At 37.2% G+C, this 26,892-nt stretch overlaps 2 protein-coding genes across 4 annotated transcripts in view; both read left to right on the top strand.

Moving 5' to 3' along the window:
• The first annotated feature begins 52 nt into the window (after positions 1–52).
• On the top strand, positions 53–14,466 carry ciarta (circadian associated repressor of transcription a). Its single transcript, XM_022683013.2, has 7 exons — positions 53–364; positions 2,389–2,711; positions 3,463–3,538; positions 5,399–5,477; positions 5,605–5,761; positions 10,912–11,110; positions 11,490–14,466. Exons 2-7 carry the CDS (start codon positions 2,391–2,393, stop codon positions 11,681–11,683), a joined length of 1,026 nt encoding a protein of 341 aa, XP_022538734.2. The 5' UTR covers positions 53–364; positions 2,389–2,390; the 3' UTR covers positions 11,684–14,466.
• Positions 14,467–16,004: 1,538 nt separating this feature from the next.
• Positions 16,005–26,892, top strand: part of rprd2a (regulation of nuclear pre-mRNA domain containing 2a) — a 41,200-nt gene continuing 30,312 nt past the window's right edge. For all 3 annotated transcript variants that reach the window (XR_007438449.1, XR_007438448.1, XM_022683011.2), the window contains exon 1: positions 16,005–16,269. Coding sequence is in view for 1 of the 3 variants with exons in the window: in XM_022683011.2 (XP_022538732.2) it covers positions 16,077–16,269 (193 nt within the window). In the remaining 2 variants the exon portion in view is untranslated. The remainder of the gene's footprint in view (positions 16,270–26,892) is intronic.

The raw sequence follows: 26,892 nt of genomic DNA, 5'->3' as shown, positions 1-26,892 counted from the left end.
GCGCACCCGCTTAGAAGGCGCAGCCAATGAGCGCTCAGCATGGCTCACACACCAGCGGAGCACGTGCAGAGACACACATGCTGAACCTCGCCGAAAAGTGAAGCGCTTGTGGAAAGAAAGAGAGGAAGAGAGGTAGAGAGAAAGAGAGAGAGAAAACAGAGAAAAAAAGCGAGAGAGTCGAATCAGATCAGCGGAGAAGAAAAGAACCGGCTGGGTTTCACAGCAAAAAGCGGACACGTTTGATTTTAAACGAGAAAGAGAGAAAGAGAGAGAAAAACAGAGACAGAGAGGAGGAGAAGGACCGTGTTTACCGGGGCTGTGGTGTTGTTGTCCCACCATATACGACCACCCCTCCTCAAACAAGGTGAGAGAACCGTGCATGTTTTTAACAGACGTTTCAGTCTTTATTTGTTCACATTCTCTAGTTAGCTTTAACCTGTTTTTTATTTGATATTAACAACATGGAGGTTTATTAATACAGGTGTATTATTAGTCAGCTACAGCTTTTAAATACGTTAGCTAGGCTATACTAGCTACCACCACTGTACTGCCAGCCAATAGCCTCTGTGGTTAGCTAGTGAACTGTCTAGCACCATCATGGATCAGGCAGCTTTTTTGTGTGTGTTTATGGCTAAACACAACACACTCTCTCTGCAGTTATTCCTCTCATACACTGTTAAGACGCAGTCGTTTAGATAGCTAAAAGTTTCGTCAGCGTTTCTGCAAAGCTATAAAGAGCAAGCTGACAAGCTGAAGCAGATCTCAGCACAGACACACAGGCCTGCACATACACCCATTACACCCACAGGTTCACATGGGGACTCTAGCTACCGACTGAACCCACTGAAACGTAGCCTTCCAGTCCAAGTATGGCACGCCGTTTTAGCTTAACTCAAACTCAGTGTCTCTGTGGGACTAATGCAGTTTTATTTTTCTAGTAGAAGCTAAGGTATCAGATAAGGTTTGTTTGCTGTTCGTAATATCAGTCACATTACCAGAACGACATGTGCTTTTATGTCATTTTGACTAGTCTGGTTACTACAATTGGCTTACATTGCATTTTTCTCATTCTCAATTAACTTACATTACTCAAATATACTAATTTTATTTTTACTGATTAATTCTCCAGTTATTATATCTACAGTTACTTTTCTACTAGTAGAAATAGTATTCTCAGGGAATTCTGACTAGTACAAATGTTAGTATGTGCAGTTTTAAAACTCTATTATATAATATTATTTATCTACAATTCGAGTTGTGTCTAGTAATTGTGATAGTTTTATAATAACATTTTTAGTATGGGCTCCAGCAACATATATCTATACTTACATTTCTACTAGTGGAAATAGTATTTTCAGTGAATTCTGACTAGAAAAATGCTAATATGTGCAGTTTTAGCTCTCTATATAGTTGTTGGGTGTTATATTTTTTATAGTAATTTTTCTGGTTAAAGATATCTAAAGCTACCTTTCTCCTATAGAAATTGTATTTTTAATGAATTCTGTCTAAAACGTGTTTATAAATATCTGTAACTAGAGTTTCTACTAGTAAAATTGAATTCACTGTTAAGAGAGTGAGAAATCCTACGTAAATCATTAGTAAAATATGAGTAGTCAAAATTACTAAATTAAGGATATAGTAATATGTTGTGTCAGAAAATTAATACTATTTATTTCACAGCTGAAGTCTAAAATGAGAGTTTCTATTAGTAAAACTGAGGTCTGCAATTCCAAGTTAGTCCTTGAATGTATTGCTAGTGTTGTTTTGGGCTTAAATGGCCTGTAATAAATGATACATTTAAAACTTATATATCTGATATGTGTGAAGTTACAAATTCAGTATTTGTTCATATGTTATTGGTGTGTATCTTCTAAAGCCTTGTGTTTTTAATAGTAACCACTAATGCAACAGCTTTTTTCTCTCATTGTGTCTTAAGTTCTGTACCTCTTTCCCTCATTTGTTTGTGAAAGTGTTGTATTGGTTTGAGTAGTTCTCCCCCATGTTTCCTCTCGTAACACTGTGCTGTTCTTGATTTATCTCCCTGTGGACCTTTGGCCTGTTGTAGAAGTATACAAATTTTGTATACTTTGCGTAATGTGTCTGAGGAGAGTCATATATAGAGAAAAAAACAGTGTTTTCATGTAGGGCTGGTTAATTCTTCCTTTAAATCTTTGAAGACTTTGTCTTTTATTGTTTTTTAAAACCACACAGTCAACCTTTTCCTGCTTTTTCATGTCTTCCATGGCAGGATAAGAAGCCCTTCCTACTTTCCTGTTTTCTCTCCTGTTCACTCTGTTATGTCAGCCTACATGAGAACACTTCTACCCTTGAGTTGACGAATGACTAACCCACCTTATCACCTTCTTATCTGTGTTACTGTGTCTTTAGGGATGCAGTCGCTTGGCAGTCGCTCTGAATGGCCTTCACGAGCCTCCCTGTCTTCCAACATGCACTGCCTGTTCAGCGAGAGTGATCAGACAGAGGATGAGGTCTTGTCAGAGGCATCTTCAGAGGGAGATGTTGTGGCTGGTTTGGGCAAGCCCAGTCCTGAGCCCTTCTCCAGGGAGCTCACACTCAGGCCCCAGGCACATTTAGTCTGTGGAGATCAGCAGGCCTCCAGAGTAGAGAGTGACCAGACAGCCCACAGGCAATTGACCTGTGTATCATCATCTAGGACTCTGACAGAACGAGATCTGGCTTTTTCTCGCAAAGTGAGTTAGTTACCTTCCTGTTAATGCTATTATTTTTATTTATATATCACCTCAACACGTTTTGGCACAAGGGATACTTTTTGGTACAGATATTCGAAGACTGAAATACTATTTTGTGAATAATTTGTTATAAACAGATATATCTAAAGTGAAACATTTTGGGTGACACAGATCTTGCGATGTCTTCTGTAAACCTAATGCTGCTTTTCAAAGTAAAAACCTGACACCAACTGTGAAGCATGGGGGTGGTAGTGTGTTAAGATTTTAGAGATCCTGCATCAGGAGCTGAAGACCTTGCTCTCATTGAAGGATCTATGATTAATGTTTTTAGAGAGTTGTTCCAAGAGAATATCAGGTGATCTGTCCATGTTTGGTCGGGTCATGTTGCAAGACAATGATCAAAATCACACAAGCAAGTCTCTCACAATGGTTATAAATATAAAATAATAAAATGTATGTGTTGTAATGAAATCTAGTCACAATATGGATCATGTGTATGATTGCATTCATTGCTGCTAGGGGCTGTAACCGGGAATACAAAAGAATGGGATTGTGTGTTGATGTTTTTTACTTAAAAAAACATAAAATGTCAACCACATTGTTGCTTTATGCTCCGTTAAAAATATACAAATTTGTAATGTAAAACAGGTCAGTGGATGTTGATGCACGTGACTGATGCTGAAAGGTTTTTTATAGCTCTTTTATCAGCAGCTTATCATCGGCAACTCATGTCTCTGTCTCTTGCTTTCAGTGTGCAGAGCTGCAAGGTTATATTAGACCACTGCTGGAGCTGCTGAATGGATTAAAAACAGGGAGATATGACAGAGGTAAGTGTCTACATGCATAAAAAGCTTCTAAAACATGCACTGATAGTCAAATAGCCTGATTTGATAAAGCCAACAAGATTTCTCATCAAGTGATGGAGTGGGTTGAGGAGACAAGATAACCATATTTACCATACTTGTTTTGAACACACAGATGGAATGTTCAGTCTGCCTTAAGCTCATCCATGCAGTGAACACGCATACACAGAAAAGAGCTCACACATAAACACAGTAACATACACATTAAGTAAGCACACATGCCCAGAGTTGTGGGCAGCTGCCGTTATGGTGCTTGGGGAGCGGTGAGGGTTAAGAGCCTCTTTCAACAGTGGCAACAGTTGTGATATTGAACCCACAATGATGTCATCAATAACCAAGTGCTTTAATTGTTGTTGAACCACCATTGAGAAAGTTCAAGTGATGTCAGGAACAACACAATCACCAAATGTAAATAAATAACACAGAGAACTAGAAGTGGGGCCTAAAAATAGTATATGATATTTTGAGGGTATTTGTGTGCTAAATTATTCTTGCTGATATAAACGAAACACTGAAAAATATTTATTTACTGTTTTGTATATTTTGTAAACAGCAGTAACTTGTTTGTTTAAAATATTATGGCAAAATATTAAAGTGCAGAATCTTGTGCATGCATATAAACTGCAAACATGAACAATTATACAAAGAAGTTTCCTTAAAACAGATCCTGATGTGTCCTGTGTAAACCTAATGCTGCTTTTCAAATAAAGAAACTGACACCAACTGTGAAGCATGGTGGTGGTAGTAGTGTGGTGGTTTTGAGATCCTGCATCAGGACATGGATATCTGGCTCTCATTAAATGATCTTTGCATAATAGTTTTATAGAAGTGGTCCAAGAGAGCATTGGGTCATCTGTCCATGTTTAGTTGGTCATGCTGCAAGAAAATGATTAAACTCACACAAGAAAGTGCATCTCACAGTGGTTAAAATTGAGAAAAAGTATGTATTGGAATGGATTCCAGGCAAAATAGCCTAAACTATAGCAAGTACATTGCAAAACAATCACAAAACAATGAGCCATATTCTTTAAAAATGATAAGGATGGGGCAGCTACAAAATGTGCCTTCTAATTTAGTTTAAACAAAGACATCTCTCCAAATATAGTTACCTAACCATTTGAAAACCTCTAATATAATCAAGAGGAAGATGGATGATCACAAGCCATGAAACCAAGCTGAACTGCTTGAATTTTTGCACCAGAGGTGGCATAAAATAATCCAAAAGCAGTGTGTAAGACTGGTGGAGGAGAACATGCCAAGATGCATGAAAACTGTGATTTAAAAACCAGGGTTATTCCACCAAATATTGATTTCTGAACTCTTAACACTTATATAAACTTTTGAACTTGAATATGAATATAAACATGAGGTCTGAAAGCTCTGCAACTTTTGTTATTTCAGCCATTTCTCATTTTCTGCAAATAAATGCTTTAAATGACAATATTTTTTTTGGAATTTTAGAGAAATTGTGTCTCACATATCACACATCAATAAATAGCAAAATCAGAGAAACTGATTCAGAAACTGAAGTGGTCTTTTATTTTTTTTCTTGAGCTGTATATTGAATATAGGATTTATTACCATATAAGTGGTCCAAAGTGGAGCTGAAAATGTCCAGTTCTGTGTGTTTTGGCTGTTTACACTGCAACACAGTTAACAAATCTGTGTTACATATTCCAAACATTAGGGCCACAGTTACCTGCTGTGTGAATGCAACCATAGTTTTATATTTAGTCTGTATCCATGATCATTACAAAGAAACTGCTTATTTAACTCATTTTAAAAGTAAAGCATGATCTGAAGTGATGTCTATCTGATTTACAGGTCTGAGCACATTCCAGCAGAGCGTTGCTATGGACCGGTTGCAGAGGATTGTTGGGATCTTGCAGAAACCTCAGTTGGGGTATGTTCTTGTTTTAGCATTCACTCCTCTTTTTTATATGTACTCTCTTTAATGCAGTTGACTTTATACTGTACATAGTCATAAAGCAGCTGCTGAAGACCACCTCCAACCGCTCCTCTCTCAACAGAGAGAAGTACATGCGCACGCTTCTGCAGGTGGAAATGATGTTGAAGGTTTGGTTTCCCCGGGTTTTACCTACTGATCCTAATTCCACCTCGCTGTCCCAGGACTCCAGTGCTGCCAGCCTGCCACCACGCTGGCAGCAGAACCAGCTGCCCGTTAAGGTAAAGTCCAATGTAAACATAGGAGATGATGAACTCTCAACTGTGCGAAAGGTTATAAACGATTGATTTAGTTGATTTAGTATGTTTTAGGATGTTTTTTTAGTATTATTCCTGTTGCTGTAGTGTAGTTGGGGAAAAAAGGAAGGTATCTTTATTATACTTGGTTTTATCATTTAGTCAATTATTAAATCATGTATATTTGATTCTGTTCTACTGTTTTTGAAGCATCTGCACTGCTTCTGGATAGACAGACAGACTGACAAACACACACAGAATGCTATTTAAAATTGTAGCATTACAGTTACAATACAAATAGTATTGTAGTATAAAAAAAAATCTAATAATATTCTTTATGTATACATATATTACACACACACACACACACAGTATATACAGCTGTATGTAAAGTTTTACATATGCAGATTTATCTTTTTATCTTAAACCCAAAATAAATAGAAAGGCACAGAATTTAACCTAATGAACTTTTTTATATGTAAAAAAAAAAGTGCTGCTATGCAATAAGTGATTCGATATGGATTACAGTATGGCACAATGCATTCTTAGCAGAAACTGTTTAGTACAATATTAAACTCTGACACTAATGGACTACTTTTTGATACATATGCAAAATACTTTCTGTCAGAGAACAACAACTTAAAGAACAATTTGACCTTTTAAATGGTTCTGTGAACATTTCATGTTTTGAACCTTAACCTTTGGCTTTTTCTTTTTTTTTTTTAAGAGGGCTAAATACCCTCTGTGCGGCACAAACTGTTGTTTAACAGATGCATGCAACTCATAAAGTACTTTTAAATCAGGTGTGCTAGAACAGGACAACCACTAATGTCACTAATGGCTACAAAAACTACACATTTTAAAAGTTTTTAAATAAAAATAAAAGGGTGTGAAGCAACAGTTTGGGAACCTTTTGTGGTCAAGGCTTATTAAGTATTAACGCTTGTTACTATTTTTCTGCCTGTTAGGAGTCTTTAAGTTCTTGTTTTTTGAAAAATCTTTCTAGCTCTGTGAGATGGTTTGTGCTCAAGCCTCATATTTTGATGAAATATTAAATAAGTGTATACTAGAACTGGTAAAATTACATGATTAAATGTCAGGGCTGGACAATATATTGTTTTAACATTAATATTGCAATATATAAACATGCAGAATCAGTCATGCATAATCATGCACAATATCTACCAGATTACCAATTATATTTATGTAATACCATTACTTTTACTCTAATGATAATACACTGATTGCATTATTAATATCATGACATGTTGGATCGATGACTTCTGGCAAAATCTGGTTAAAAAAACTGTTTTTGTTAATGTCTCAATATATATCACATAACAACAAAATATCATACAGCCCCAATGCCCTCTATTAAAATCATATTTAATTTCCACGTCCATCCAAATGTGAATGAAACCATATTACTGATGCTTTCTTATATAGTTATTAGAAAAAGATCTGACCTGTGATGAATAGTTTTAACATCAAATTTCATGTTAGATTGTGACATATTTGGTGTGAATTGCTTCACTTCCCCATAGTCAACACAGAAAGCCAAATGGATCCCCTGTGCTGCACTCTGGGTGAGCAGGGCGCCTACAGGCTTTCCACAGAGTAGATGATTTACTTGGACGTGCATGGAATGTAATCTTGGTCTAGAAGAAGCCAGTTTTAACTTCTTGGTGGAACACAGTTCATGTGACTCACCTTACTGTCATTTACATTTTAGCTCATTTAAATCATTTATTTACTCTCTGCCTCCTATAGAACATCTTGCCAATAAACTCTATGGGACAGTTTTGCAGACAAGGTTTAACTCTAGTCTTGGACTACACAGCAATTTAAGTGTAGTTTTTCCATTAAAAGGACTACTATAGTCTATTACCAGGCTTAAATCCTGTCTGGGAATCGTCCCTTATTAGCCATAGACGAATCAGTCAGAAGCACAATCGTTATATTTCTGTTTAACGTAAGGTTTATCTGCATATTTAAGAGAGTCAAATAAAATCAATCAAAACCAATTTCTGCATGCAAAACACATTATTACATAAGAAAGGGTCTTTCCAATATTGTGGTGTGGTGACTGTTGTGCAATAGTGGAATGCTGCAGTAGGTGGGGGTCGGCTGTGGTCAACACTGGGAGTAAACTGGGAGGGGAGAAAGCAGTTATTTTGTAGAGTATAGGTCAAACCGTCAAATAATCTAGTTAAATATAGATTAATATTGGATCTAATATAGATTATAATCTAATTGAAATTATCATTCAGTTACCAAATAATGATTGTGTAGCTCTCAGCTTTTAGGTGTAGCCTGAGATTATTTTATGCATTTGCTAACAAAAAATGGAAAAAGAGGAATAATAAATGTTTATGCTAATATAAAAAAAAGAATAAAGCTTCAAAAAAAGAAAAAAAGCTTCCGCCAGAAATTAGCCTTTGCTTAATAATATTGAACAATAGGGAGACAATTTTTTTTTTTGGCATTCATTTTTATAGGTTACATTTACTTTTGATTTTTTGGTGTTTATTAATTTGTCTTACTGCCTTTTATTCTGACATGGTCTGTTTGTGATGCAGTCGTTTTCTCTTTCTTTTCATTTTACATGAAAAGTTAGTAGTGTAGTTTGTTGCTCTGAGGTTGACTTACTTGAAGATTTCTTTATTTTACACTCAGCCTTTTTACACTCAGCCTGACCCCCCTCACACTCACACCCTTATAAATCTGTGTTTAATGAACACTCATCGCAAGTAATGCCACCTCATTGTTAACAAAGTTAAAATATTTTGCAATATTTTTTTAGTAGTCCAAATAAAATACAAAAAAAACTTTGTTTTACTATATATCTGAGTGGAATTAATTGCTATTTTACTGATTGATAGCATTGTGTTCTTTAATCTGGGTAGGTTTGTGGTTTGATATGATATATGGATTATGACTAGAGTTAATTCGGGTTAACAGACAAAGTCATCAGCAGGCTTGTAGGGTGTTAGCCCTGATGCCAACTGTTCTGAGGTAGAGTAATTGCTGATTTTTGTGTGAGATATTAGTGTGAGTTACTGTGCTGGTTAGATAGAGTTAGATCGATATGATGCGTGTACCTGTATGATGTCTGTATGTTACTTTCGTCTCCAGTTATGATGCTCAGAACATCAGCAGAGGCTAATCAGAGCAGTTTCATTTGCTTTCAATAGGCAACAGTGGCTGGAATTGTAGCACCAGAAGACGATAATCATCTTTACATTTTTAACATGTTATTTTTCTAGTGATTAATAAATTAAAATAAATGCATTAATGTGACATCCCTAGTTTGTTTCATGTATAATTTCATGATTGTGTGCTGGCAAGCAAGTGTTAATTAAATATTATTTGTGTTTTTGTGAGAGCTGAGAGATCTCTGGAAATGGAGTAAAACATGTTTTTAGAAAAGTTCTGGGTCTTTGTGGACAAAGCCCCCGGGTCTAAGAGAGCAGAGTTATTCCTGCTCTCTGGGAGGGTGGGATGGCCTGTGTACGCTCTCCTGTTGATCCTAGTTTTGTGCCAGCCCACGTACACACAGTTGGGCAGATGCCACATTTCTCCAAACACTGATGTAGAGCAGCTAAACATGAGTCAGCATCAGTTTAAAAAAGTTGTGCGGGGCCTTTTTGTAGCTGCCTGCATCAGATTAAAAACACTGATGCTGGGCTACAGAGCCAAAATAGACCAAAGGTCAAAACCTGCAGAGCCCTACAGGTTCCAAATACAGGTTGACTTGATACACCATTTTTAAGATATTTGATGTTGAGGCTGTCCTGTTTGGGCACTTTAAGACCGGTCTCTTTACAGTGGTTTACAATTAAATCAGCTTTTATCATGGGGTGGTCCAGGAAGCTGCTGCGCTGCCACTATGATCTGGAGATTGCTGGTTTGAATCCCGGTCATGCTGCTTGGCATTGGCTGTCAGAGCCCCGAGAGAGCACAATTGGCCTTGCTTTCTCCTTGCGTAGGTAGATGGCTCTCTCCCCACATCACTCCTAAGTAGATGTTGATCAGAATGAGGCGTCTTTAAGCTTATGTATTGGAGCTGAGTTGCTGCGTTACTCAGCAATGTATCATATGTATCAGTCCTCACCATGTTTGTATGTTGATTGGGGGAGTACGGCTAAAGAAAAAAAAATGTGTGGGCATAGCTAAATTGGGGGGAAAAATTGAGATAAAAAAGTTAGCTAATATGTCGAGCATTGTGTATATTAAGGTATTTTTACTGACTTTTCTCCTGAAGCAGGAGATTATAGACTATACAGATTGGTTAAGAATATATTCTGGGTAAACAGTGAAGTTTCTCTGTAAAAGAGTGTACGTTAAAGGCCTTAAACATAGGGATGCACGGATAATTGCTGATACCTACTTAGAATTAGGCAATCAGTAGCATTATGTAATTGTAAAGTAGTACAATGCAGTAATTTTGAGATTTGATGTAATATTTTATAAACTATTTAATTTTTTTGTACTGTACAGACATACATTTATTCCCCAAGCATAATCATGTGATGTCAGGACCACATCAGCCAATTAGATGCAACTTTCAGGAAAAAACAGAAAGTAAATACGAGAGGAGTGGGGGAGCAGTGTGTGTTTTAATGGAAGTTTTATTTTGGACTTTTTCACCTGTGTTTTTTTTTTTTTACTTCATATGAATACTTTTTGTAGGATGTATTACTTGAGGGTTACAGTGACTACAGGTGGCCGGACAGAGTGCTTCATAAATTTTGTTGTGCAAAGGGTGATTTCCTGATCTGTTAGAAGTTGGAACACTGTCTCCCCAACTCACTTGCATTATTGTGTGCTCTCTCTCTTATTCTCTCACTCATGCCCTCTCCTGTGCTGTGGAACAGGGACTGATAAATATAATTTGGACTTGAGCAATGAAGTTTGCGCAGGAATATGCACTAGGCACACTGTATCGGATGTTGGTATTAGAGCCTTGTTTGCGATTACAAATATGAATAAATGAATATGGTGTCTCAAAATTTCCCCACATAAAGGGAGTATAAATGAGCCTTAAGAAGTAACACTAGGGACACTTTGATTATTTTAAAATATGATTCTTATATCTTATCTTATTTTTTAATGTTTTTACTGCTCTTTTTCAGAAACGTCGATTAAGCTGGTCAGACTCCGAGACAGGTCTGCCAACCTGCAAACAGTCTCGAGATGAAGAGCCAGAACACCCCAGTCCCACTCCCACCAGTTCAGAGCGTGTCACCTGTACTGGGGCCACCTCTAGTGCACAAACAAAAGAAGAAGATGCAGTATTGAGACACCAAGGACCAGAGACGTCAGAATCTGGAGGTATCCACAATCTAGAAACTAGCATCAACAACCTGTCAGATGGTGGAACGGAAAGATATATATATATAAAAAAGCTAATTTCAGCTCCCCATTACAGAAGAATTAAGGAATGGACAATTAATAATTAGTTTCTGCATCAACTGCCCCCTTTCTGGAGATGTACTAAACTCTAAAGTTAAATAATTACCAACAGCTAGGTTACTGATATGCTATATAACTGCTATTGTAACACTGTTCCAAGAGGAAGTGTAACACTCAAAAGCAAGGGGAAGGGGTACAAAAGAGAAGTTGGACTGAGCTCACGAGTTTTCTTCATGTAAGATCAAAGCAGCCTGAGGAAGTAGTGTTTTCTCAGCTGTAATACCTCCTCTTTCCACAGGTGGGAGCTGTTCAGACACTCAGGACTCTTCTGTCTCCTCCACCACCCCAACTTCAGACCCCGGCCAGGCCACTGGAAAAAGAGAGGTGGCAGTTTCTCTCCGCACACGCAAATGGGTTCAAGATGTGAATAGGGGGCTGCCAAAAAAGAGAGCTCATCAGAAATCCAGTTTCATAGAAAAGCAAAGCACATAGCAGTAGGCAGGTCTCTTTACCTTTTGTTAAGAAATTCATGAAGTCATGAAGTAATATTGGGAACTCATTGCAATTTCTGTGAAACAACAAAAGACGCTAGTTCAGTAGGTGTTCAGATCACCTAGGTCGGTAAAATCCTACAGTTTTGCCGTAAATAGCAGGATAAATGGCATTTCTGTGGAAGTCCAATCAGTGATTATAAGTCCTGAACGGCCCCAGTGAAAGGTGTACGCATAAGTGGCTGAACTTCACTTCTTCAGCATCTGTATGTCATCTTGTACAAAATCTTGAGCAGCAAAACGAGTCGCTGAAGCACACTGAAGCTTCTAAAACACTCTGCTGTTACTGCCGAAAAATGCTGACCTGTTTTAGTTTACACCATTATACCATTTGCTGACAAACAGGCAATCTGCAGATATGTACTTTTGGTAAACTACAGCACTGTTGCACTCTTAAGATCACAAACAACCTTAACCATCTTCTTCTTGAATTGTAAACATCCATACGCAAAACAAGTCATACGCAAAGTGAATGGAAGAGACTTTTACACATATAGATCTTTTTTTAAAGATAAAAACAATTATTTAACATCGTTTCTATTTTGAATTGGATCATTACTTGAAGACACTGGACTCACTGAAAGCCTTAAGATGATACCAGAGAGCCAGTCTTTCATTACTGAGCAAATTCCATCACCAGAACTTGATGTTGTGTATTTATTTAGTGGCAGAGAACATAATCTCCATTAGTTTAAAAGGTGTGACAAGTGACTTGTGAAATGCTTTTGTTAAATGTGAAACACGGAGGACATCATGGGAAAACTGTTTCATTGCCAAATACATCTTGCACATGTAAAGAGTACCATACATGCTTTTTTATATAATAATAGGAGGCTGTACTATTTATTTGTTCACTTTATCAGTATGTTTTTCATTTCACAAATACAGACAAATAGAGACAGTCAAACTGGAAGCAGGTAGTTATTTTAGTTTGCCTTTTGGGCGAGCTAAACCTTTTTATACAGTATACATAACCTGTATTGTTTTTTGTTAACTGTTTTTGTGATTAATATTTAGTCCATACAGTGAACTTAACACACATTGGAGTCTTCTTCTTAAATCAGCTTCATCAATTCTGGGCTGATTTCACGTTTGTCAGTATGCTCTTATACAGTGCCTTGCAAAGGGACCCCCTGAAGTCATCAGATTCATGTGGATTACACATGACAGTTATATAGTTTGTTCCAGACAGTATTTCATTGCAAGACAAATGCCCTATTTGTTAGCAAAATTCAGTTTGCACAAGTATTCAATCCCCTCAGGCCAGCGATTGGTAGAAATTCTAGCAGCTCTGCACACTTTAGGATTGATCTTGGGTGGATTCACAAACACAAAATATTCTTAACTTAACTATTTATTTATTTACATTTTCGTTTAAGAAAATATTTAAAAACAATTGGTATTATAATTTGAGCCATAGCAAACGGACTACTTTGCTATTCCAATACAAGTTATTAACATTACATTAGCTGACATTGCATCCTTTTTTTCACTGTTGCACCAACAACAAAGCACTTTTTTGAATAACTCGTAATTGTTGAAGTAGTTCAACACTGATGTAGTATCTAATTTGATGAGATTACAAATTGAGATTGTTCCTACAGAACTGTTAGTATGTGTCCTTTATGTGTACATAAAGAAACAAAAATCAAGAATTTAGAAAAAAAATCTATTCTGGCTTTGGTTACTAAAATGTTTAAATGCTTAATTTTCCTCCATTTTGCTCATCATTGCATTGATTTAACTGAATGTTGGAAACAATTGAATGGAACTTCACATTGTTTATGATAAGTGTAGTAATGCTACATAATAAATTAATAAATACATTTTTGAATCCATCAACTGCACTTAAATTTGGACATTCCATAACAAACAGCATTGTTCAGTCAGAAACTGAATCACAGATTATTTTCTTGATTAATATACTTTAGGTGAACTAGTTTGAGGGTCAATCTTACAATATAATGACAGTACAAAATGTATTAACCTAATGACTTTTAAGGGGGTTGAATGCAAGGTCCTGTACTCTGGTTATAGAGCAAGGCTTTAGGCTGTTGGAGTTCATTTCAGTAGTTAAGAGGGATTCTACATTCTACAAAGAATTTCATGCTTTGTTTACTAACATGGAATATGTCAATATATTGTGACTCAGGATTAAACAGTAAGAATACAATGTTACAATAGGTTGTATCTGTTAAGGCACATTTAAAACCTATAGGAGACTTGTGAGGACATGGTAATGTAGACACTGAACTTTGCCTTCACATGAGCATTACATTTGATTGTTTGAAAGAAACTGAAGTAGCACATAAGACACCGCTTGGTGTAGCAATATTAAAAGGGGAATGTACCTGTACCATTTCCAGGTTGGGCAAATGTCTACAGAATCTGGAATATCTGTATTGTTTATTGACTTTGCAGATGGCTTATGGAATCCCCTCATTTTCAGTTAACAGAAGTGGGTATTTGTTTGATATTGGTCTCAGGTATTGTACCAAGCAGATATTGTTCCCCATTTTTGATTGAGACACCTCATAATACAGTACAGTATAATGTACAGTACTTCATCACATATTCTTAGTGTAATCTTTTATACAGTATATTACATATTGTGTTCTTCCCCTGTAAGTTATTTCTTTCATTGTATTGGAATTGCTTTTAATGGATGTTAAAATATTTAACAAAAGTCTGTTTTCATATGAATAAATGTTTATTTGTTTTTGACGTCTGTGTAATCGTTTTTAATACCAACTTGCTAGCTATCTAGCTGGCATTCTTTATAAAGGTTGTACCAGTATTAATGTACACAAAAAACGTATTTGAATCATTTTCTTCAGAAGATCTTTCTTATTCTTTTCAAGATCTCCTGTGGAAACTCCTGTCAGTGAAGCATCTGGGTATAGCTTGTCTGAGTAAAGAGATTGAGGGACATGGGATGGGGCAGGGTTTAAATCCTATTTTTCTAGAAAATAAAATAAAAAAGGTGGTGTAGAATGTTTATTCTGTATATAAAATAAATTAAGCTCTGTAGAATAATTTTAACATAGCTAAATATTAAAAACCTACATGAATCTGAAATTAAGGGGCCTATTTTAGCGAGCTATAGCGAACTAGTCATTTACACTTTGCACAGATAAATAATCAGTCAGTGATGCACCTGTTTTTCCCGCCGCCAAGTTAGAAACACGCCAGAAATTTACCTGAACACGCGCCACTTCCAGACCACCATGCCCATCTGCGTTTATATATTCCTAAACTCCAACACTATTTTAATGACGTGTGCGCAAGGCGTGAAAATAGACTGTAAGATAACAACGAGAATCGTGACGTGCCTTAAGCAGGGGGTATAATAGAGCCCTAAGCATTACAGATGTTATTGCAGTGTAGACTCCCACTTCTGCTGTTAAAAAAGGGATTTAAATGTTTAAATATTGCCTTAACTTTAACTTTAAGTCAAGTGATAGCTCACAGACAGTACTATTTTTTCACAGGCTAATAATTAATGTAGTTATGCTGCATTTTCGTGCTTGTCCGGCAGTACATTTCACTGAGATGACAGTCGTTCACCCTACTTGGCCGCGTTCATGTGGTTTGTGTTGCAGATTTTTAAAAAAACTGCAGCTTTTTAAAATGTGTTTTTAATTTTTTTATGCTAAATAACATGTTACATGTAGTTGTAAGAAATTGTGTTACTATTACAATTCACAAATAAAAAGCACATTGTTTGATATTTACTGTTGTTTACGTGTTGTCCGACAGCACATGAATGCAGCATTATGTGTTCACTGTAGTGCTCTGCCTCACTCTGCCTCCAGCCTAGTTTTAGTGTGTTTATCGCGAAAGCTAATATTACGATAATGGTGAAACTTCAATTTCGGTACAGCCCTAGCTGAAAGCAAACATAAAGAAAAACTGCAGCACAATGATAATTAAATAATTCATGAATTAATTAGTTTTTTATTAAACAATTTTTATGTTTTGCATATTTACCTGAAATTATTTTGAGCTGTTGTGTTTGAGAATGGCTTATTTGGTCTAAAAACTAATGTAACGTTACTTGCTTTAGGTTAATTCCCTTATAATTTTGTATCAAAGTTGTCACTGTCAGAATGAGATAAAATATATATACTTCAGATTAACTAATGAAATCAGTTTGAGGGATAAAAAAACAGTCTATTTTGGCGCACTCGTCTTTTTTTAATAAATAATTTCCAGAGCAGCTCCGGACTCAGGCCGGACTCGGGTAACCTTCGGTCTGCTCGGCTGCCTCCTCCTCCTGCGCTTCAGCCCGGCCTGAACACAAGACACGGAGAGGGAGCGCAGAGGGCCTGAAAATGGCGGCTGGAAGTGGAGCCGCGAGCGGCCAGAGTCGCGGCTCGGCCGCTGTGCTGGAGTCGAGCCTGGACCGTCGCTTTCAAGGAGTTACAAACACGATGGAGTCGATTCAGGGACTATCGACCTGGTGCATCGAGAACAAGAAACACCACAGCATCATCGTCCGGCACTGGATCAAGCGGCTGAGGAAATGTGAGTATCAGAGCCGAGCTCACCCTGCAGCCGCTCAGCCCGCCGAGCGCTGAGCCTGGGATACATCAGGAGCTACGAACTGTTAACTAGTTTACATCAGTTCAGCTGAAGCGGGAAGCTGGAGTGTGCCAGGCCTGCTGAGTTTATAGGTGTTGTGTCGGTCTGTTGTCAGATAACAGTTAAAAAAGTTGTGGTTTAAGTTAGCGACAGCGCTAGTTAGGGAGCTAGCTGGCTAACACTTAGCTAACGGGTTTCTGTTTGTTTTACGTCGTTGCTACGTTAGCTCAGTAGCTAGGCTAACTAAGCTAACTTAGCAACGGCGTAAAACAAACAGAAAGCTAAGCTAGGTAACTTTACTAGCCCTGTCTGCTAGCTATCAGTCAAAAAACGTAGCGTATATCTGGATTACTAGCTGAGTTACTTTTCATGGCGATTTTTCCACACAGCGCTGCTGTACTGTTGGTCAAGAGCTTTCACACGTAACTTAGCAAGCTAACGAAGACTAACAGCAGCAACTTAAAGTGATATGTTAGCAAGCGTTCTCTGGCTAACCTGGCTAGCATTGGCCAACACGCTGGCTAGCTCAGTCAGTCAGTTAGCTTAGCTAACATTAGTTAGCTGTGCAGGCAGCAGGTAATAAAACAGTGTGTGTGATTACAGACTGCTCTGATGCTTCTTTGGGTGTGCTAGAAAGCTAGATGAAAAAGTAAATATATGGCTTTAATGCGTGTATGTCTCCAGTGAGCACGTGTGTGTTTTTGTATAGATAATAAAGGTCTTGGCTAGCTAATACTGTCTGTGGTGTGCTGTGTTGACGGATTCCGCGCTGCACTGACCCCTAACAGATGTAAATATAGGATTTGAAGCTAGTTTGTGCATGGTTTTGTGTGCATCGACTGTCCAGTTTTGCTTAAATGACGCATCTTATTAAACTGGTAAGAAGCTGTGAAGAAAGTGCTATTTGACGTGCAGGTTTCTAGACGCAACTGGAATTATTACGGCTTGTTACATAGAAACAGTTTATTAAAGCACAATTCTGGAAGTACACGTCTCCTAAAGTAAGGGATGTAGCCACAACGGTTGAACTGTTCAGGCCGTTTCATCTTGGGGAAGTGTAGATCAGGATATACGTGTGTATGCAAAACGCCTTATCAAAAATAACTACCTACGCATGTCTGCACATTGTAATGCACAAGTGCAGTTCATAAAGAACTCGTAATGTGGGATGTATGCTTTAGTTTTGTAGTATGTTAAATATAATAAATAAAAAATGTACTCTGAAATATATGTCTTTGAATTTTATTCAGACAATCCGTAATGTTTACCTTTAGGCATGTAACAATAACCATTTCTTATAGTACTGTACTAGAAATAATTGCTAACATTAGTAATAATAATAATTATGTTGTTGATGATGGTAATGCAGTTACCTGTTAGGCTTTTTCATTATTAAATTATTATTATTATGGGTAATATTGAGCTCAGCAAAAATATTGATATTATATCTTGGACAACAGCAATGTGGCAATTCTGTGCCGATGCTGAAATCCGATATTATACATGTATATATATATATATATCTACTGCTGCCAAAATACAAATGTATAACTTACAGAGGGACTAGACGCCCCTGAATAACGTTAGACATAAGTGAAACTTTTATATACCTTGTATTGTAGTTTTCAACCAGCTGTTTGCAATCAATAAATGAAAGGTGTCTCCTGAGCAGTGAGTTTTCAATTTTTATGGTTTCACATTTATTTAGCTAATTGGTCCTAACATAGACTGTACACAACCTTAAACCCTCTTTTTAAATGAACAGGTTCAATAAAACAATATATATATGTATTAACGCTTATCAAAATAAATGATAAATTAGCTAATGCCAATTAATTTTAAGGTAGTAGATTTAGTAGTGTGACTGGCATCACTTGGTCCCTTTCCGGCATACAATAAATACACCAGCAAGTACCGGTTTAAAATATCTAGACCAATATATCAATATAGTTCTGATATCACGTATTCCTATTTATATGCAGAAATTGTGTGATAAGTTGCTAAAGTAATTATTTTGATATACATCATACCATTTGTCTATTTCTGACAATATTTCGGATTTGTAATAATGTGCAGGTATGCCTTTTTCTGTCTTTGCACCCAATGTTTGGGTTAAAAAAAGAAATATTATTCTTTAGAAGAATATGATGCATATTAAATGTTCTGTTCTTGTGAGGTTGTTTTGCAAAATTGAGCATTCAAGGTTTATGCTTGGTCTTAATTTGTTATTTTGCTAGTTTTTCCCCTGATCTCTTGAGTTCTATCTTGTTTCTAAAGGGTTTATTTTACATTCATGTAATGTTGGGGTATATTTGTAAAGCTTAATTTTTAATGACGTGCAATGGCTTTTTTTAACTTTAAAGCTTGCCAAACTCACTTGTTGAACAGACACAGTTGTATAGCTGGAAACATATCCGGCCATATCCGCTCCTGAAGTCTAAACACCAAAATCCCTTTACTTTACTTTACTAAAATACTTTTTGCACAAAAAATACTGGGACACCTGCTTATTCACTGTTTCTTCCAAAGGCAAGGAAGGTATCCTGCTTTTGTTGAAGTAACTGTCTCTGTTGTCCAGGAACGTCTTTCTGCTAGATTTTGGAGCATTGATTTGATTGCATTCAACAACAATACTGTTAGTGACTTGAGGATGTTGGATCTCAAAAGTGCTGGCTGGAGCACCACAATTCCAGAGAACACCGTTATGCTGTTCAACAGCTTAATGCTGGAGGGTTTATACCCCACTAGCCCACGTATGGCTTGGTGCTAATAGGTTCGTTTTTCGAATTTAGTGATTCAATTGACACTTTGCTTCTGGTTTCAATTTTTTAAACTTGATTGAAATGGTCATGAACTGTTGTAACTGTTCTGTTGGTAGTTTTGTGTAGAATTTCTCTTTTTTGTTTTCATAATAGTGGTGTCTGATACTTCTCTTCACTGTTTATGGTTTCATTACAAACTATGCATATTTTCATTCAACACCTCTGTGGCACTACAGCACTCACACCATGTGGTGTCCATGGCTGCAGTAGGTGTAAACTAGCCTTTAGCTTTGCTAACTATGCTTTGTGGTTCTCTTTGATTGAAAACGGTTTACACCTATTGTAAAGGTTTTGTTTTTCGGTTTTATATTAATAGCTTTATCATTATTTTTAGAATGGTATTTATTCATTAAAAGTTATTTCTGCAAACCATTTCTGGAGTATATAGTACATATGAGTGTGTAAGAGTATGGTAGAGTGGGCAAAAAGCATCAGTCCCTCCTCAAGTGCAAGTGCAAGTGCAATTTACATTGTGCTTTGCCTGTAGTGTTGTACAGCATAGATGGGGCATGTTGTCAATTCTGCCAGGTTCCTGTTCTGGAGTTGTGCTGATTTCTGTGTCCCTGCCAAAACCTGATTCCTCTTGAATTGCCCACACATCACACAGGAGAATAAGCAGATAAACAAATTGCCTTCAGATACATTTTATTTGTGTTTATAAATAAGGGTTAATCTACACATACAGTACAGTACAGTACAGAAACCATTATCAGAACTTTGCTAAGTCACACATGCAAAGTACAGAGATTAGTGTTTCAGCTCTTAGTGTTTCTTCTTCCGTTGTTTAGTGGGTGACCGTAGGCTGCCTCAAATTAGTTTGGTTGATCTGAGACCACCAAGATCACTTTTGGTTGGACCAAATTTTAGTCCTTCCTATATATATATATATATATATATATATATATATACATACATACATGATCAACAAAGCACTCAACAAATATCCATCAAGGGTTATCCGAAGCAGCGACTAGCTACAGCCAATTAGTGCAAGGCACAGGATGAGGAGGAATCATTGTTTTGTATTTGTTGTGGGTGTTCTTGGTGCAAATAGGTGCACAGACAAGACAGACTTCTAGAAAACAAACTTTTTTGCCGGTTTCTTTTGTGATTTCACTAACCAGTGATGTAGTATGAACACCACAATGACTTAAATATTTGATATTTATTATGTTTTGAAGGTTGTTATTTCTTTTTGTTAGCCTTTTCTTAAAATAACTGCCTTAATGTAATTGTACTGATATTCTGACTATGGCTGCTACTAATGACTATTTTAGTAGTCGACTAATCTATTATTTTTTCAATTAGCCACAATTATTTTTTGTCATGCCCTCTATTTCTACTCCCTAATGGTGAGGCTCTCGATCCAATGTATCTTTTATTGCACATGGACTGTAAAATGTTTGGGGCTCTAGACCAGTTTTGTAGTACATTTGGATAGTTTGACCAAGATATATTAACCTAAAATTTACAAAAAGTATATTAAAAAAGAACATTCAATGTTACACTTTGTTTTGTTAAAACAGTTATTTCCATGCAGATTTGCAAACCCTCTATGTTTCATATGGCCTGTATGTAGAATGCATTTACCTCAGTTATTGGTGTTATACTGTGTCTTGGAAGGGATATGTGGGTTTGTTTTGTGTTGTGGCTGTGTTTCTCCAGTAGAGTGAAAAGCAGATGTACTGCTGGTGATGTTAGGTAGGCCTTTGTTGTGTTATGAGTGCTTACAATATAGTAAGACATTTATTGTCATCACCTGTGGGCTAATTTGCCAGTGACACAGAAATGAGATCATTTGAGGGAGGTGACCAAGCATAAAGTTTCTTTTACATACATACTTGTTTTTTAAAACAAGTTTTTAAAACATGGATTATGTATCACAAATGCATATATGAACATGTATTTATGATAGGACTGCACGATATTAAATGTACATTCTGAAGGAAAAGAGAGTAAGCGTGTAAAATAGTTACAGCAGTCCAATTTCATAACATCAGTCTGCCCCGCCCACCGCACCCTAGCCACGGTGCTACATCGGGTTGCCAAGTTGGGCCAGGCTAAACCAATCCAGTGAAAGACGCGTTCATAAACGCCTCATGTGAACTTTATCCGTAGCTAGCTAAACTAACCTCATGCGCTGCTAGTTGCGTTAGCCTAAACCAAGCCTGTTATACCTGAAAAACCCCACTGCTCCAGAGCTGAAGTTACTACTTTACAGGTCCTAGTAATTTACTGCTTAGCTAAGCAAAGCCCATTTAGACTGGTAGCAGAGACAGAAATTGGAAAGGGACTCCTCTAAAACCTGCATCTAGCGTTATATTGACTGCTAAACAGCTAAATAGCTAGATAGTTGCTAGGGATGGCCATGAGTAACGTTTACCATTAATCGTTTCGGATGTAACAAATCACTCTGAATATAAACACATTTGAGAGCTAAACTTAATCATTATAGAGACTAACTATCCGTTTCTGGCATATATTTTAGAGTACTTATCACTGCCGAGGTATTAATCAGATCTGCCGAGGTATTAATCAGATCTGCCGAGGTATTAATCAGATGTGACACGGCTGCTCCTCCATTGTGACTGAATGCAGTTCACATTAGAATGTGTAGCATGACTGTGTTATCCAGCATATTTGGATCACTTTAGCTAACTTTGCTTACTTATCTTTCTCTCTTTCTCTCTCTCTCTCTCTCTCTCTCAGATATCCTCTGCCTTTTAATCCCAGCTGCACACAGATCACTGATATGAAAGTGGACACTCCATTTTTTCATTTATTTAAACACTAATCCTAGTAAGCACATCTAGTGGTGGTTAGCCAGTTAGCTTACCTGTTCAGGAGAAAAGTAACAGCTCTGGGACACTGGTGTAGCCTTTTTGAGCTCTGAAGTCTCGAGCTTTCAACTCACTGCCAATAGTCACTCTTGTTATATTCCTTCTTTGGTCACTGAGCATTTTTGATACATGTTGAGGCTTTTTAAGCTGTGTAGCAGCTGAGGTTTAACTGAACCAGCTCTGCTAGCTAGCTCCTTTGCTGCAGCACTGATCGCTGTAGTGTAGCTTGCGTGCTGGCAACTTCGGGGGTGGAGTAAAGTGTTGGGGAACAATCAGCAGGTGGAGTCAGAGGACAAACCTAACACAAAACTCCGGGACGGACTGAACACTTAAAATAGGAACGTACTGTTTAAGCCCTGCTGACGAGCTGCCAGTGCTTTCACTCAACATGTTTCCTTAAAATGATCAGGATATATCATCAGATATTATCATTTACTTCTGAAAATTAGTTACATATTGGTCCTTTAAGAAAAAAAAATGCAATATTTTGTTGTTCTGTAATGTATATTGTAAATATTTCAATATAGGTAATTAATATCACTCAGAATCCACCTGAGGGCAGCTACGGTAACTACATGCCAAAGTTCTGACACTAATAACTGAGGACCAGAGTAATGTACAGATATAATACATGTCAGATCAAAGAGCAGTACTTACTCTGTCTATCCAGAATCATCATTCTAAGAGTAAAAATCAGCTCTCATTTATTTATTTTACAATCGGTTGGCATCAACTCCCCTACAATCTACATTAACACCGGCAGTCTGTTAGCTTAGCTAGTATTGGGCCGACGGCTCCATTCCGGTGTTGTGAGGGTAATAGTTAAAGACTCGAGTAAACTATAGCTGTAATCCATGTTCTATAAAACCACAGGCCCTCCCCCCTTTAACCAGCACAAAGACATCAATCTGTTATTAAAAGTAGCGATTAATTCAGGTCGGAAATACAGTTAGCATGGTCAGTTAGCCGTTATTCATTGTGGCTATTGTGGGCTTCATGATAAAAGTAATTAGACCAGCTTGTAAACTTACACTTTTATACATATTTTATATGTACTTACTTAGTAAACCTTTGATCGAAATAGGGTCAAATGTATACATAAAATGTTCTCCCTATTTGCATAAATTTTTTAAGCAAGTCTTAAATAGGTTATTACAGAGCAACATATTTCAGCTATTAATGTAGATAATGTCTTTGAGTGTAGTTAATATTTAAAACATATTTGAGTAGCCTATGATCATCTGAAAATAACCTCTGGCATGTGTGACCGTCTCCTATAAGTTCTTTGTCATTTAAGTGAATAAAGAAATATCAAACTATAAAAAAGTATTTGCATCCTCTTTTACTGACTTGTTTTCTTTACAGGACGCTTAGTTTACTGTAGTAAAGCTCCACTAGGTAGGATTGAGATTTTGTGCTCGTGGGCTCCCCCTACAGTTGTAGAGTGTAATAAATGTTTCAGGCTGATTAGTTTCTCTTTCTCGTTTTCTGGCTTTCACAGACATATTCTGTCTCTTTCCAGCTTCTGTCAGAGTGTCTGTATGTTAGTTTGTAAAGAATAAACCAGTAGTGCTTGTTGAACTGTTAGAACTAAAGGTTGGAAAGCAGGTCGCAGTTCATTTAATTTAACTTCTTTAAGAAGATGGTAATTTAACTTCTTTAAAAAGATCAAAAATCAAGGAAATCCTACCTAGTGCTGCTTTAGGTCAAGTAGAAACCACACCATAGGCTTCCATATGCTGTAGTGTTACAACTTTCAATACAATACCTGCCTAAAGATCTTAATACTAGTGCTGAAAATCAGAACAGCTCCTGCTGCCGTTTCTACTGTATTAGTGTTTTTATCCCAGTAAAATAGAACAGTAACTACAGCCTTTTTTAAATATGTTAATACTGTAGCTTGAAGGATGATTTGAATGTATTTGTTAACTGGAGAAAGATGGGAATTGTAGCTGATTTAAATACTGTAATACCTATAATAGCTTCAGGAATAACATGTAATAAATTGATATTAAACTTGTATCTAACTTGTGCAATAGAACTTTTGAGAAATATCTCTTTGAATATTAACATTGAGTATTTTACATTTTATTTATAGTTTTTATGGAACTATTTATTAAAATATTTAATTTTATAAGGGGAGCTGTGTTAAATTAGCTAGCTTATTTATTTTAAGGTCTATTGTTTTACATTTTTTAGCAAATTTTCTGATGATAAAGTCCGATTTCTTTATATATTGTGTAACTTTGTTGGACAAAGTAAACCCAATACTAATCAAAGCATTAATTTAAAGGCTTTTAAAGTGTTTTATATTATATGTACTCCTAACAGTACATAAACATATATTAAAACCCAGCCATGGTATATACAGGTTTAAAGCATCGTCTGCACACTGGTTTTGATGTGTCCACGGGGTTGCCCTGACTGCTAGAAGTGTATAGTTTCATATTTTGTTTCGTGTGTGTAGTTTTTCTAAAAGCTTGCTCGTTTTAGCGTTCTCTACTGACTGAGAGAAGAGGCAAGTGCTGAGTGCTGCGCGCACACTGTCCCCTTGTGTCACTCTTTGGAAAGACCGCTCTAATTTTAAAAGTCTCTTTCCATTGTTTTTAAATTTATTTTAAACAGTGTAGTTGTGGTCTTTAAATGAATGCCATATGATCCGTTTTTTATGTTCCGTGCTCAGGTGTGTTTATTTAGCCCTTCTTTAGATCACTGAACAACCTGTCTGTGTAGAATGAAATGTTTATTCATACATGCAGATATATCGCCTCTGATTGGCAGTGAAGCAGAGAACGTCTACCAGCCTCTCAGTCCGCTCTCTCCCCGAGGCCGAGAAACGTTATAAACCCCCCAGCCGAGCTCAGACTGCCCGCCCCGACAGTGCTCTCTCCCCGTGGCCGAGAAACGTTGTGAACCCCGTGCCGAGCCGAGCTCAGACTGCCCTCCCCGACAGTGCTCTCTTCTCGAGGCCGAGAAACGTTATAACCCCCCCCCCCCCCCCCCCCCCCAGCCGAGCCGAGCTCAGACTGCACGCCCCGACAGTGCTCTCTCACCGAGGCGGAGAAACGAGCCCCTCCCCTCCCCGAGCTCAGACTGCCTGCTAGCGCTCTCTCCCCGTGGCCGAGAAACGCTATGACCATCCCCTCGCCCCCATCTTTGTGTTGCTGCTGTCTGATTTGCATGGGACTTTGGGTAGCTTCAGGGCGCTTATGGTGTCATTTAATGTTATGGTTGTTTCCTCTTCCCTATGTTTTTTCAAGAGGCTTGCGTTCCAGTGATTTTCATCCGACATAAGTGAGAGAGTAACATAATTTGTGGGTGTAATTTACGATGTTAGTGTTTAAAAATTAAAGAAGGGTTCCAAAATTTGTCCTTCAGTGTATACCCAACGTTAGTGATGGTGTTACTAATTTTACCGTTTGTGTTCTAGGGTTAATGACGAAGTATAGAGATAACGAGTGGTATAGGGAAGATCCAAATTTTCTTTGTATCAAGCGCTTAAATTGTATATTGACATTGCATATAACATTGCTAGTCCTTCAATGTGACCATTTCTGTTTCAATGACGGTGCTGAGAAGATTATAGTGCTGGTTTTGTAGAAGGTGGCAAATAAATTGAACTCAATCACTGTGGCTTTTAATATCTGATTTACTTTTAGAATATTTTGCAAACATTTGTTTTGAAGGAACTTGCCGGATTCAGCTTTGTGGACAACACTATAATGGCCTGCAAAAATGGAAATTAAATGCGTCTGCTCAGACAATAGGTGGTGCCTTTTTTATGTCTAGATGTAAATACTTGTAAATAAAACCTGAAACATTGATTAACATGAAAGAATACCGCTGTTATCATGAAATATGGATTGTTTTGTTTAGTATTAAAAAAAAGCCAGTTATCGTGCATTATGGTATGGCACACCCATAATTTGCAGACCAGTCTACAGTAGGACTGCACAAAATAAAATTACAGCATAGATCACAGTATTTTACTCCAAGGCTTGATGGATCATTGACCTTATTGTTTATTGACCAAATTATTCTTGTAGTTCTATTACAGTGTAATTTTACCCCCCAGTATTGTGCAGCCCTGCTCTGACATATTTGAATTGTCAGCCTAACATCTGAGATGATGACAAAAAGTGGAGTATTATTTGGTTCTGCTTAAATGTCATAATTCTGCATTGCAAAAGAATCATTTTGAGCTCCAGTGTTAAATTCCATTGACTGGATTAAATGACATTCTGTCAGATCAGTGATCCGACTAATGCACTAATTAACAAGCCCATCCAGAGTGAACTGTCTGAAAAACACAACAGTGTGCTAATCGGTGCTCTCTCAGCTCAAGTGTCAAATGCATAAACTTGCAGCATCTGCATTTCCCACTTTCTTCTTAGTTTATGCTGAACCTTATTGTTCTTCCTAGGTGGATGCAACCTGAGTTGTTCCTTAAGCACCTTCACTTTAACATCATTGAATAAAAATGTTTGTTTGCTTGTTTATTTTATTTATATATAGAAATAATATTATTTTTGTTGAAATCAATCTTGGGTTTTGTCTCATTTGCTTTACTCTTGTTTTTTAAATTATTTATAGCCATTCGATACAGACTATGTGTAAACTAGATTTTTTTTCCAGAATGTGTAATCTAGTTTGAGATCAGTATTTTGGGGGCAATACAGATAGCTGTTCGCCTTTGAGTGTGATTCAGGTGAGAGCGGGACTGGGTGCAACATTAACCTTTCGAAGCATGCTTGGTAGTGCTGGGCGGTATACCGGTTCATTCGGTATACCACACGGGGAACTAGAACCAGTATGTGTTTCTCTCATGCCGCCATGCCACTAGTGGCGCTGCAGAGTGCCATGCAGAACAACACTGTCATAGAAGCACACGCAGCCGTGTGGCG

This window comes from Astyanax mexicanus, chromosome 3 (genome assembly GCF_023375975.1).
Source record: "Astyanax mexicanus isolate ESR-SI-001 chromosome 3, AstMex3_surface, whole genome shotgun sequence".
NCBI classification, from domain to species: Eukaryota; Metazoa; Chordata; class Actinopteri; order Characiformes; family Acestrorhamphidae; genus Astyanax; species Astyanax mexicanus.
The sequence above is the reverse complement of the archived record's forward strand: the minus strand, read 5'-3'. Positions and strand labels throughout refer to the sequence as shown.